The sequence below is a fragment of the Cervus canadensis genome, chromosome 20 (assembly GCF_019320065.1).
Source record: "Cervus canadensis isolate Bull #8, Minnesota chromosome 20, ASM1932006v1, whole genome shotgun sequence".
In the NCBI taxonomy this organism is placed as follows: domain Eukaryota; kingdom Metazoa; phylum Chordata; class Mammalia; order Artiodactyla; family Cervidae; genus Cervus; species Cervus canadensis.
Genome location: NC_057405.1, coordinates 45,877,654 through 45,891,750, shown reverse-complemented (window position 1 = coordinate 45,891,750; position 14,097 = coordinate 45,877,654). Strand labels below are relative to the sequence as shown.

At 33.8% G+C, this 14,097-nt stretch overlaps 1 protein-coding gene across 1 annotated transcript in view; it reads left to right on the top strand.

Annotated features, from left to right (window-relative positions):
• The window catches only part of KPNA5 (karyopherin subunit alpha 5), a 41,275-nt gene that overhangs the window by 11,052 nt on the left and 16,126 nt on the right, over positions 1 to 14,097 (top strand). Inside the window, exons 6-9 of the mRNA XM_043439508.1 lie at positions 35 to 166; positions 2,073 to 2,161; positions 10,011 to 10,110; positions 12,249 to 12,412. Of these exons, the coding sequence (XP_043295443.1) occupies positions 35 to 166; positions 2,073 to 2,161; positions 10,011 to 10,110; positions 12,249 to 12,412 (485 nt within the window). The remainder of the gene's footprint in view (positions 1 to 34; positions 167 to 2,072; positions 2,162 to 10,010; positions 10,111 to 12,248; positions 12,413 to 14,097) is intronic.

Below are 14,097 nucleotides of genomic sequence, written 5' to 3'. Positions count from 1 at the left end.
GGCTTTCATTTATTTTGCTTTTATTTTTCCTTAGTTTGAAGCTGCATGGGCATTAACTAATATAGCATCTGGAACTTTTCTGCATACCAAAGTAGTGATTGAAACTGGGGCTGTTCCAATTTTTATCAAACTTCTTAATTCAGAGCATGAAGATGTTCAAGAACAGGTAAGTTTCTAATTTGAACTGTCGTATCTACTAGATTTTAGTTTTCTCTTGAAAGTGTCATTTGTGATTATGATTTGAAATTAATTTTTACCAAGTTGCCTGTGCATTACGTTTGTTAGAATATAATAATTGCTGTTTAGTGTCAAATTAGAAGGAAGGAAGAATAAACTGTTTTAGGTATAATCCTGGGTCCTTTGTACATAGATTTCAGCTACTGAGAATTACTATTCCCATTTATAAAAGAGCATACTGAGACCCAGAAAAGATAATAATTTACCCAAAGTCACAGTGAAGGACTGAGCCAGGTTTTAAACCTGGACCAGTCTGACTCCTTGTTCTTTACATGTATGTAGATTATTTTATTGTTTCTTTTTAATATGTCATGTTATTTTTAATAAACCATTTTAGACTAGACTTTGTATATAAATTATCATATTTATTGTAACAGGAAAAATTTAATCACATATAATTTTTATCATCTAGAGAAAGTCAAATGTTCTGTTATTTTTGTTTTGATTCATTTTCATGCAAATTGATCCATAGATCTCACTACCATTCCATTTGTTTGTTTATATTTTTATTTTTGTGCTATATTTTTTTCCCACTTAACAATAGTATGGAGAGCCTTTTCTTATGGTATTAATTATTCTTGAAGAAAACTTTACTGATTACTCATTACCCATTCAGGTAGCTACCATAATTTATCTATTCCTCAGTAGTTGTACAGTTGAGTTATTTCTAGCTTAATGGTGTTAATAATATTGTGGTGAGCATCATTATATATCAATCTTGATAGTAATATGTCTTGACATTAATATAGGCCTTGATTCTTTCATTAGGGAAAAATGATTATACTCAAAGAAAAGCTTTTAAAGTGCTATTACTATTTCAAAATTGACTTCCAAAATATGATAAAAATTGATATCCCACAAACAAAATACTTCACAGGGTGCAAAATGTCATCACTTTAAAAACGTTTTCTTAAAAATGTAAAAATAAACTTAGATCTAGAGTAGATGTTAAAAATATTAGTGTAAATTTTAAATGTTAAAATATAATTTTCCCAGTTGAAAAATTAATTTCTTTCTACTTTTGTACATATATGAGAAACTTGAAATGAAAATATAATCATTTGCATTTGTGTCATTTCTTATCTAATTGAAATTTAATACATGAATAATTTGATCTTTTACTGTCATTTATTTAACCTGGACTATCTCTAAGCTTATTTTTAAGCATCGATTCAAGACAGTTCTCACATTGGCTTTACCTTAGTTTTCTATGGTTTATCTCTCCTTCCTTTTTTCTTTTACAAGTCAGTTCCTTCCCAGTGAGTGGATTCTTTGGCATAGGAGCAAACCTCTAGCATGGGTAATTGGAAAATTCCCTAAATAGATAATACAGTAGACCCTTGAACAAAACAGGTTTGAATGCATGGTTCACTTACACACAGTTTTTTTTTTTGCAATAAATACATACTGCAGTACTAAACAATCCGAAGTTGCTTGAGTCTGCAAGTGATCCTGTGTAAGGAGGGCCAGCTTTAAAGTTATTCATGGGTTTTCGACTGTGCAGGGGTTGGTCCCCCTCACTGCCAAATTGTTCAAAGGTCAACTATATTTTGTCTCTCCATGTAGCTTCAAAGTAGACAAACTATCTCCTTCTTAAAGAGAATAAACATTTCACTAGCCTATAAGAAAAAAAGTTTAAATGCCCTGTGTTTTAATTTGACTAAAAATACTATTAAAGATAACTTTTGAAGTTTTCCTTTCTTGTCTACTAGCATGTTTTTTTTAACATCTTGAAAACTAACCAACTTTTTCCTTTTACAATAAAATTTCATTCTTAAGAGAGAATCTTATTTAAAATATTGTCATAAAATAATATTTTTTATTATTTTTTAAAGGCTGTTTGGGCACTTGGTAATATTGCTGGTGACAATGCAGAATGCAGAGATTTTGTTTTGAATTGTGAAATACTTCCACCTCTTTTAGAGTAAGTACTTTTAAGTTTATCACAATTAAATACTGTTAACTTTTGGAAAAGCAAACTATTTTCTACACTATATTTCTACATACACATTTACTTCTTCAGTGATACTTTTAAATTTTTCTTATGTTTGGCCAAGCCTGAAATAGCTTGGAATTGCATAAAACTAACAAAGAAAATTTCCGGTTGTGTCATATATTTGTCTTTTATTTTCCCTTAAGCCACACTTCACAGCATTCATTGCTTACTTGATGCTTACTGTGCTAAAACAATTATTCTAGAGAACAAGGATAAGTAGTAGTTTTTAATACACTAAAAATTTTAAAGTTACTAAAGCAGATAGTATTGAGTTGATGAACAGATGATGTGTTGAACTTGTCAGATTTTCATATTTGATTTTGAAATGTTCAGAGAACAGAGAGATTTTTTTCCAGAATTAGAATTTTACTTAAAATGACTTAGCTGGTGGTTTCTTTTTCTAATACTTTATTTACACTTTTTTTTAAGAAAAGAAGCTACCCTATAATATAGGGTTCCTTACAGAAATAACATAAAATTATTTGAAAGATGTTTATTTATCCAAGTTGGTTATCATTTACTGAGAGAATTTTAATATAGGCTGAATACCATTGGCAAATAGTGAAGAAGGAAAAAGTAATTGAGATATTTTGAGAGGGAACATTTTATTCTTAACCATTTCTGTGCCATTTGCCATCCTTTCCAAGCTTAGAAATTAGAATATGCTTTTAGATACAATTTTATTTTGTTTTTAGATACAAACAGAAAGAATATGTTTTTAGATACAGTTTTGCAAAATATATTTTATTGTTTTAGAATGTGTAACTTTCCATGGATAAAATGGATTTCTCAGCATCATTTCACTCAACTCACACTGAGTACTTAACTATGTTCAGGCCATTGAACCACTTGTGATTTCATTTACTTTGGGCTTATTCAAAATAATATCTGAGCAGTTAGTCCAATTATAAAGGAAAATACTGATTTAGGGTTCAATATCAAAATTATTTTGATGTTCATACTACTAAAGTATGTATGAACTAAAAAAAGTATCATATACTAAAAAAAGTATCTCTTAAATTTCCAACTTGGGGTTTTTCTGGCCTGATTTTATGGTTTGTAGATTAACTGTGAGCACTTGGTTTCTCTTCTTACTTTGTCTCTAGGTCATATTCTTTGCTCTCTGTCTTTGGGTCATTTATTATTTGTTAATATTTAAAGTCGGTAATGGTTTATGAAATAGTAAGTAAGCATTTCTTAGTTCTAATTACTCTAAATGTTCTAAGAAGCTTTTAATTATGACTAAAGAAACCAAACTAAAAAATAAAGGTCTAATGAAAAACAAACAATACCCAGCTATCTAATCATGGTTATAAACATAATAAATTTCAGAAAAAGAGTAGGTTTAGAAAGTTTCAAAGTTTCCTTAAAAAATTGAGGAAGGTGATAAGAAGGAAGGTATGTCAAGATGTTCTCACCGTAGTTTGTCTAAAGGAAAAATGGTATTAACTTTAAGAAGATTATGGATAATCTGTAGTTCACATTGAAGTTAAATTAACATTTCGCTAATGTGTTAAGTATGTATAAAATTTCTATTAATATAATACAGTTTTATCAGTTCTTCCTTTTGGTTCTCAGTAACTGTGAACCTTTTACTATTGCGGACTTTATATACTGATGTGGTGATTTAGTCACCAGGTCATGTCTGACTCTTGCGACCCCATGGACTGTAGCCTGCCAGGCTCCTCTGTCCATGGGATTCTCCAGGCAAGAATACTGGAGTAGGTTGCCATTTCCTTCTCCAGTGGATCTTCCCAACCCAAGAATCAAACCCGGGTCTCTTGCCTTTCAGGCAGATTCTTTACTGACTGAGCTACAAGGGAAGATCCCAATATACTGATATAGCTTTGTTGTTTTAATTTAATGCAACTTTAATTTATAATACAGCAAATTTGGACAAGAAAATATTTGTAATTTCTCATAATACCCCCATTAATACAAGGAGGATAATATACATCACAGCTTGGCCAAGTACAGTCTTCATGCCAAATTTGGCCTGTCCCCTGTTTTTGAAAATTAAATTTTACTGGGATACAGTCACATCAATTTGCTGACTTACTGTCTGTGGTTGCTTTCATGCTGTATCAGCAGAGTTCAGTAGCTGCAACAGAGAAAGGCCTGTGAAGCCAAAAGTATTTACTGAAAAGTTTGTCAATTCCTGATGTAAGTCAGTGTAACTAACTTATTTCTAAATGAGTTATGGTTTTAGGAGGTTTCAAATACTCTTTATAGCAAAACTTTTAGAGCATATTTTTTGTGTGACAGAATATACACTATAAAAAATTTACCATTTAAAAGTGTACAGTTTACTATCACTCGGTATGTTCACAGTGTTTCTCAACCATAACAACTATCTAGTTCTAGAACTTTCTGTCATCCCAAACAGAAACCCCAATACCCCTTTTTCCAAGTACTTGGATACCACTAATCTGTTTTCTGTCTCTGTGGATTTGCCTATTCTGGATATTTTACATAAATGAAATCATATACTGTGTGACCTTTTGTGTCTGCTTCTTTCACTTAGCATATGGTTTTCAGGGTTCATTCATATCATAGAATGTATCAATACTTCATTCTTCTTATAGTTAAATAATATTCCATTATATGCATTTACCACAGTTTGTGGTACATTCATCACTTGATGATCATTTGGGTTATTTCCACCTTTTGGCTACTGTATATATGTAGTACTCCTGTGAACATTTGTGTACAGGTTTTTGTTTGAAACCAGTGTTTTCAATTCTTTTTAGGTATATACCTACCAGTGGAATTGCTGGGTAATGTGCTAATGCTATCTTTACCTTTTACCACAGACTTTTTCCATAGTAGCTGCACCATTCTATTTCTACCAACAACATGTTAGAGTTCCAGTTTCTCACCAACAGTTGTCTGTTGTTGTTGTTGTTTTTAATTGATTTATTTATTTTAATGGAGGCTAATTACTTTACAGTATTGTGGTGATTTTTGCCATACATTGACATGAATCAGCCATGGGTGTACATGTGTCCCCCCAACCCGAACCCCTCTCCCACCTCCTTCCCTGTTCCATCCCTCTGGGTTGTCTCAGTGCACCAGCTTTGAGGTGCACCCTGTTTCAGGCATCAAACTTGGACGGGTCATCTATTTCACATATGGTAATATACATGTTTCAATGTTATTCTCTCAAATCATCCCACCCTCGCCTTCTCCCACACAGTCCAAAAGTCTGTTCTTTATATCTGTGTCTCTTTTGCTGTCTCGCATATAGGGTCATTGTTGCCATCTTTCTAAATTCCATATATATGCAATAATATACTGTATTGGTGTTTTTCTTTCTGACTTACTTCACTGTGTTTAATAGGCTCCGGTTTCATCCACCTCATTAGAACTGACTCAAATGTGTTCTTTTTAATAGCTGAGTAATCCATTGTGTATATGCACCACAACTTTCTTATCCATTCATCTGCAGATGGATATCTAGGTTACTTCCATGTCCTAGCTTTTGTAAAGAGCACTGCAATGAACATTGGGGTACACGTGTCTCTTTCAGTTCTGGTTTCCTCGGTGTCTGCGCCCAGCAGTGGAATTGCTGGGTTGTGTGGCAGTTCTATTTCCAGTTTTTTTAAGGAATCTCCACACTATTCTCCATAGTGGCTGTACTAGTTTGCATTCTCACCAACAGTGTAAGAGGGTTCCCTTTTCTCCACACCCTCTCCAGCATTTACTTGTAGACTTTTTGATAGCAGCCGTTCTGACCTGCGTCAGATGGGACCTCATTGTGGTTTTGATTTGCATTTCTCTGATAATGAGTGATGTTGAGCATCTTTTCATGTGTTTGTTAGCCATCTGTATGTCTTCTTTGGAGAAATGTCTGTTTAGTTCTTTGGCCCATTTTTTGATTGGATCATTTATTTTTCTGGTATTGAGCTGCTTGAGCAGCTTGTATATTTTTGAGATTAATTCTTTGTCAGTTGCTTCATTTGCTATTATTTTCTCCCATTCTGAAAGCTGTCTTTTTACCTTATAGTTCCCTTTGTTGTGCAAAAATTTTTAAGTTTAATTTGGTCCCATCTGTTTATTTTTTCTTTTATTTCCATTACTCTGGGAGGTGGGTCATAGAGGATCTTGTCATGATTTATGTCAGAGAGTGTTTTGCCTATGTTTTCCTTTAGGAGTTTTATAGTTTCTGATCTTACATTTAGATCTTTAATCCATTTTGAGTTTATTTTTGTGTATGGTGTTAGAAAGTGTTCTAGTTTCATTCTTTTACAAGTGGTTGACCAGTTTTCCCAGCACCACTTGTTAAAGAGATTGTCTTTCTCCATTGTATATTTTTGCTTCCTTTGTTAAAGATAAGGTGTCCATAGGTTTGTGGATTTACCTCTGGGCTTTCTGTCATGTTCCATTGATCTATATTTCTGTCTTTGTGCCAATACCAAACTGTCTTGATGACTGTAGCTTTGTAGTATAGTCTGAAGTCAGGCAGGTTGATTCTTCTAGTTCCATTCTTCTTTCTCAAGATTGCTTTGGCTATTCGAGGTTTTCCTAAGTACTTTATTCTTTTCGTTGGCAGTGGTGAATGGGATTGTTTCCTTAATTTCTCCTTGTTTTCTCATTGTTAGTGTATAGGAATGCAAGGGATTTCTGTGTATTAATTTTATATCCTGCAACTTTACTATATTCATTGATTACCTCTAGTAATTTTCTTGTTGTTTCTTTAGGGTTTTCTATGTAGAGGATCATGTCATATGCAAACAGTAAGAGTTTTACTTCTTTTCCAATCTGGATTCCTTTTTTTCTTTTTCTTCTCTGATTGCTGTGGCCAAAACTTCCAAAGCTATGTTGAAAAGTAGTGGTGAGAGTGGGCACCCTTGTCTTATTGCTTACTTTAGGGGAAATGCTAAAGTAAGCAATAAGTGATTTGCCATTGAGGATAATGTTTGCTGTGGGTTTATCCTATATGGCTTTTGTTATGTTGAGGTATGTTCCTTCTATGCCTGCTTTCTGGAGAGTTTTTATCGTAAATGGGTTGTTGAATTTTGTCGAAGGCTTTCTCTGCATCTATTGAGATAATCATATGGCTTTTCTTTCAGTTTGTTAATGAGGTGTATCACGTTGATTTGCAAATATTGAAGAATCCTTGCATCCCTAGGATAAAGCCCACTTGGTCATTATGTGTGATCTTTTTAATATGTTGTTGGATTCTGCTTGCTAGAATTTTCTTGAATTTTGCATCTCTGTTCATCAGTGATATTGGCCTGTAGTTTTCTCTTTTTTGTGGCATCTTTGTCTGGTTTTGGTATTAGGGTGATGGTGGCCTCATAGAATGAGTTTGGGAGTTTACCTTTGCAGTTTTCTGGAAGAGTTTGAGTAGGATAGGTGTTAGCGCTTCCCTAAATTTTTGATTGAATTCAGCTGTGAAGCCATCTGGTCCTGGACTTTTGTTTGTTGGCAGATATTTGATTACAGTTTCGATTTCCATGCTTGTAATGGGTCTGTGAAGATTTTCTGTTTCTCCCTGGTTCAGTTTTGGAAGGTTATATTTTTCTAAGAATTCGCCCATTTCTTCCAAGTTGCCCATTTTATTGGCATATAGCTGCTGATAGTAGTCTCTTATGATCCTTTGTATCTCTGTGTTGTCTGTTGTGATTTCTTCATTTTCATTTCTAATTTTATTGATTTGATTCTTCTCCCTTTTTTTCTTGATGAGTCTGGCTAATGGTTTGTCTATTTTATTTATCTACTGCAAGAACCAGCTTTTAGTTTTGTTGATTTTTGCTATATCTCCTTTGTTTCTTTTTCATATATTTCTGCTATGATTTTTGTGAATTTTTTGGTGGAAGATGCTGAAATGTTGGTTTCTGGGGCCACCTCTTGCCTTCCGGCTGCCTCTCTGCCTCCAGGCTGGGTGGGGTGGACGGAGGGGCCTATTTGCAGCTGTCTGGCTCTCCTTTGGTATACACTCAATCCTTTGTTCTGTGAGCATGCCAGGCTAAACCTTAGAGACCCTGGAAAGTTTTTTTTTTTTTTGTCTCTGTGGAGAATCACAGTTTTGGTTGCTATCTCATGTTAGTTCCTTCAGATTGCCCTCGGGGCAGTCAGGCCTGGTCCGATGATGCAGCCTGGTCTCAGCAAGCACCTGGGCTACTTCTCCACTGGCAGTGGTGGTTAGGCACATGATCTGTGGTTTTTTTGTTTTTTGTTTTTTTTCCTCCTGGTTATGTTGCCCTCTGAGATTGCAAAACTCCCCACAGACCTACTGTGGAAACTTCTCCTTCACAACTCTCTCCCCAGGATGGATATCCATCCCTAAATCTTCTGTCTATCTTTTTGTCTTTTATGTTTTGTCCCACCTCCTTTCAAAGAGAATGGGCTGCCTTTCTGGGTGCCTAGTGTCCTCTGCCAGCATTCAGATGTTGTTTTGTGGAAGTTGCGCAACATTCAAAGGATCTTTTGATGCATTTATGGGGGAGAAAGTAGTCTCCCCATCCTGTTCCTCCACCATCTTCTGTTGTCCGTTATTCTGATTAAAGGGTGTGAGGTGGTATTTAATTTTGCTTTGATTTCCATTTCCTAATGACATTGAATATCTTTTCATACATTTGTTGGCTATTTGTGTATCTTCTTTGGAGAAATATCTAAGTCCTTTGCATATTTTTAAATTCAGTTGTCATTTTGTTGTTGAGTTGTAAAAATTCTTCATATATTCTGGATAGGTTCTTATCAGATAGATTTTAGAATATCTTTTGCATTCTGTGGGTTTTCTTTTCACTCTTTTGATAATTTCTTTGATTCACATAATTTCTGATTTTGATGAAGTCCAGTAGTATCTATTTCAGTGTCATATAGGTAAAAAACTATTGCCAAATTTAAGGTCATGAAACACTATGTTTTCTTCTAAGAGTTTTACCTCTTATATTTGCATTTTTGGTCCATCTTGAGGTAATTTTTTTAATGTGACTTGAGATACATGTGGACATCCACTTGTTCCAGCATGGTTGCTTGAAGAGACTATTCTCTTCTCGTTGAATGATCTTGATACCTTTGGTGAAAAGGAGTTGACCATCATGTGTGAGTTGAATCTTCAGGCAGATTCTTTACCCAGTGAGCCACCATAATGTTGCATGAAAGTGGTGACATTATGTTTTTTATCACTCATTCACCATTGAGAATAATGTTAGCTGTGGGTTTTTTGTTAATATCCTTTATCATATTGAGATGGTTTCCTTTTGCTAGGTTATTGAGTGTTTTTATCGTGAAGAGGTGTTGGGATCTGTTAAATGCTTTTTCTGCATCAGTTGACATGATCACATGTTTTGTTTTGTTTTCCTTTATGCTGTTAATGTGGTGAATATATTGTTTTTCCTGAATCTAGGTTCTCTGTAGTTCTTGCAGTTTGCTAGCAGGTTGCAGATGGAAATACTAAGACAGGCAGTCTGTTAAAAACGAAACAAAAAACTATTTTTTCTTAATATCTGATCTTCATTCAATTTGACTCTATTCCTTACTTCATGAATTTGTATTGTGTATTATTTTCATGGTTAAAAAGAAGTAATCTAATAATGTAGTCTTTTTAAAATATTTAGAAATAATTAAGTCAATTTCACATGGCACTCTTTATTTTGAATTTTTTTTTTTCTGGAAATATAATGAATCTTTAAAACTCACTTTTCCTTTTACCAGATCAGTTTGAATCCTTATAAGATATATTAAGAATTTTTGTGTTTTGATAGTAGAAGCTAGCTGAATAGGAAAAATGAATATAAAATGACAGTTCCTTTTTTCTTTTTCTTGGCAGATTACTAACAAATTCAAACAGACTTACAACAACAAGAAATGCCGTATGGGCCCTCTCAAATTTATGTAGAGGCAAGAATCCTCCTCCGAACTTTAGTAAGGTATTTGTAAAGTACACAAATTAAGGAATCTGTCTACAAAAATTTTGAAGTCTCCTTATAATAGATTTTTAGAGATTGAAGGGACTGTACTCTTTTTAGTAATTATTTTTAATTAACTGGACAATGTTTGCACATACACAAAATCAAAAGATGCATAATGAAAAGGCTCACTTGTTTTATTTTCCCAAAGAAAAAAGTCTGCGAAATATTTGACTGAATAACGATTAAGAGTCAGTCTTTCAAGTAAAAATGGTATTACTATGGGGAAAATAAAACAGCTAATTCAGCTTGTAACTCAAATGCGTATTTTTTCTGGAGATATCATCATAGTTTTTTGATAATATGCAGAAGTGCTTGATGTGTATTCTCCATTTTATCTTACAGTAGTCAAAAGACATGTATTCAGGAGTTGAGGTTTAATAAAATTAGTAATGTTTGCTGCTGCTTCGGGATTATTCTCCCTCCCCACTATTAACTATAAGTACGTGGATGTGAAGACTACAACGATCTGTGGTACATTTTGGTATCACTGCCTTGGTTTGTGTAAATGTGCTGATAATTTTACTACCCACCATTGTTTTTATACTTTTAGTGCAGATGTCAACAAAATGATAAAGGCCGATTGTGTTAGTATAAGCTAACACATAATAACTATGAAAATAGTTTTGGCATTAAAGACCCCCTAAAGGTTTCAAGAATCCCCCAGGGGTCCATAGAACCACACTTTGAAAGCCCCTGACCTGCAATACTGTTTTAATATCTACCTGACTAATTTCTTATCTTTAAGTCCTTCCTTAAAAATTACCTGTTCAATCTCTACCTTAACTCCTGTATTTAATGTAATCTATGACTATCCCTAGCCACTGGCCTCCACATTTTACTCTTTTTTGTCACTACCTTTTAATATGTGTTTATTTGTTGATTTTTTTATATTAAAAAAAAATCTTTCTTCCTCTGAAGTGTAAAATTCTTTAAGTTAGGAGTCTTTTTCTTTCATTAGCCTTTTGTTAAGTAAATTTTTTGTGATTTTCTATGAGAGAGATTCTTTTATCATGCAAATTTTTAAAATTTTATTTTCACAATATTTTATGTTTGCAAGAGTAATATTTTTTGTTCTTTGATCATCTTTATATAAATTTTTGTTCTTTTATAATTTCAGCAAATTGTCTTATCTGTGGGTTTATAGTTTTTGAATTTTTCTTTTTTTCTGATGTCTCCTTCATTTTGTTTATGGTCTGTTTGTTTTGATTTCTTCCCTATAGAGTCTCTCATACAGCTAGTGATCCTTGACACTCTGGAAATACTCAAGAGGCAGGCACTAAAAAGCTGATTGAAAGATGGATATATAGGCTCATCATCTTATGAGCTTCACTGTAGACTAACTGGGCAGCAAAACCATGTTTTCTTTGAGAAACTCCAAGTTTCAGTATGTTTTCTGAAACCATTTTGTTTCTCTAGGGACAGATTTTTTACTCACCTGTTGGAAGGTTGGTAGATTAGGTTGAGTAGGTAATAAATACCATTGGATATCTAGGAGCTGGGAATTGCAAGAGGGCTGGAAGTTTTCAATTCAATCAGTATGTAACTTTTACTTAATCTCTCTAGTTTACAGTCCAGGGTTTCATTTCAGCCTCTTCTATGAACTGTACCCCAAAGTTCAGTTTCTGTAGCTCACCAGCTGTAGTCAGGATTATAAATGTCTACTGAACTCCTCAAAGATGGAATTTGTATTTCTGTTTCTTCTTTTCCTAGTTTCTGAGAAGACAGTAGGGCAAAAATGGTTTATTTTGTTTTCTTAAAACTAGAACTCTGTAGGACTTCACTGTTTTTTAAATCATTGTGGGGGTGTGTGTATATGATTCAGATACAGGAGATACCTAATACATAATTATTTTTACGAACTTTGCCAAATAACTTATTCAGTATAAGATAAATAGGAATCATAATCAGTTTCATGTTTATATGTAGTTTTCATGATCATAATTTTAAAACAGTGAAATGTCTTAATTTCTCTAATATTTTTCTAGCTTAAATTTGTATTTAAAATTTTTATTTTAAACTGAGTAGAAATTATTTTCCTAAAGAAACTGTTTTGGATAGAGAAAAATTTAAAATACTGGTTCTTTCTTCCCTTCCAGGTTTCACCTTGCTTAAATGTCCTGTCACGATTGTTGTTTAGCAGTGACCCAGACGTATTAGCAGATGTGTGTTGGGCCCTTTCTTATCTTTCTGATGGATCCAATGATAAAATTCAAGCAGTCATTGATTCTGGAGTCTGTCGAAGATTGGTGGAACTTTTGATGTAACTATTATTTATGGTTAATAAGTATATGATTGTGTTTTAAGTTTAGCAGTTAGAGTAATGGCCTTCTAAACATCTCAAGAGTTACTAACTTTAGGAAGGATTGAAAAGCTACTAAATCTACTCTGCAGAATAGCTGAAATACTGAGAATCTGACCCTTAAACTTAGCTTTTATATCCTCTATTTGGAACTAATCGGTTTGTTAGTGAATTTTACTAGTTTAATCTCTTCATGAATGGGCGGGACTTCATTTAGCAAGTATTTATTGAATGCCTATTACCTGCTAGAGTGTTATGCAACATGTTAATAATGCATGGAACACAGTTCTGCTCTCACAGAACCAATAATCTAGTTAATTGTTCATTACAGTAATCAATTTGTGTATGGGTCCATGCATAGTATTTCACTTGAATTAAAGATCATGTTTCTCTTTGCTGGGCTATTGTTGCTACTTTCATTAAAAAGAACAGATTTTCTATACAAAGAAATTAAAAACTTATAAGAAAGCTTGTTTTAAAAAGATTATTTTAGCCTCCTCATCCTCTTCTTTTAAAAAAGTGTGTTGTTTTTCTTCTTTTTTTCTTTTGTCAAAAAGTCATCAGGTAGGCTCAAACAAGGAAGATGGTACAAAAGAGAGGTTCAGTAAGAGGTTGTGGCCCTAGCTTGAAGACAGCATCTGAGGAGGAGAGGAACACAGTCCAACAGAGGGATCAGATCAGGGCCCACACTGACGATGACACCCACGAGAGCAGAGCAGATAAGCAGGCTGGGGCAGGAATTGGAACCAATACAGAACAGCAGCCTAGCTGAGTCAGAAGACTGGTCATACATAGGGAGGTTGTGATAATGGAAGCCAGCTTCTTATTCTTAGAAAATGGAGATATATGTATGGAAGGGAGAAAAGCCAGAATAATCTTATGGTACTAGATCAGAAGTAAAGGTATCAGTGTGAGCTCAGGGCGTTCATCATAAAGAGATAGATGTAGAAATAAATATATATGTAAACATACATATATGTGTTTGTATATGTCCTCTTAGAGGGCCTGGGAGCAGTGACAAACCTATACTAACAAGATGAACACACCAGATGCACAAATCTTGGTTTTTAATCACTGCTTTCATCAAGTAGAGTCATGGGTTCTTGAAGAAATAACTAATACCAAGGCTGGGCCTGGAAAAAAAAAAGGCAAGATGAACCCAGAAAGTATTGAGAGCTCAGAGAAGAGAGAAATATCAAAAGGACACAGAAGGCCCTTTGAAGGGACTCCTACAGTTTAAACCTGGGATGATTTGAACATCGAAATAAATTGTAGTAACATATTACAGCTTTTTTGAATAAAATAGCAGTCCATGAGTCCACACTTAAATAAGTAGATAGATCAATAGATAAAAAAAAGGTACATGGTGTACGTGATAGTATTAGAAAGTCATCATTGGCAACAATATTGATGATTATTATTAATTCAGACAATAAATATCAGAATATGCTAAAGCTAGTGGTGAAAGTGGATTAAGGAATGGTATTTTACATAGTCTACAAGTATTTTCTCACAAAACGTTAATTATAAAGGGAAAAACAATAGTGAAGAAATCTGGGGGACACCATCTTATTTAAGTGACAGAAGGCCAGTGCCAGTATAATGGACAAAATAGATACCACATGCCACCCAATACCATGTAATGC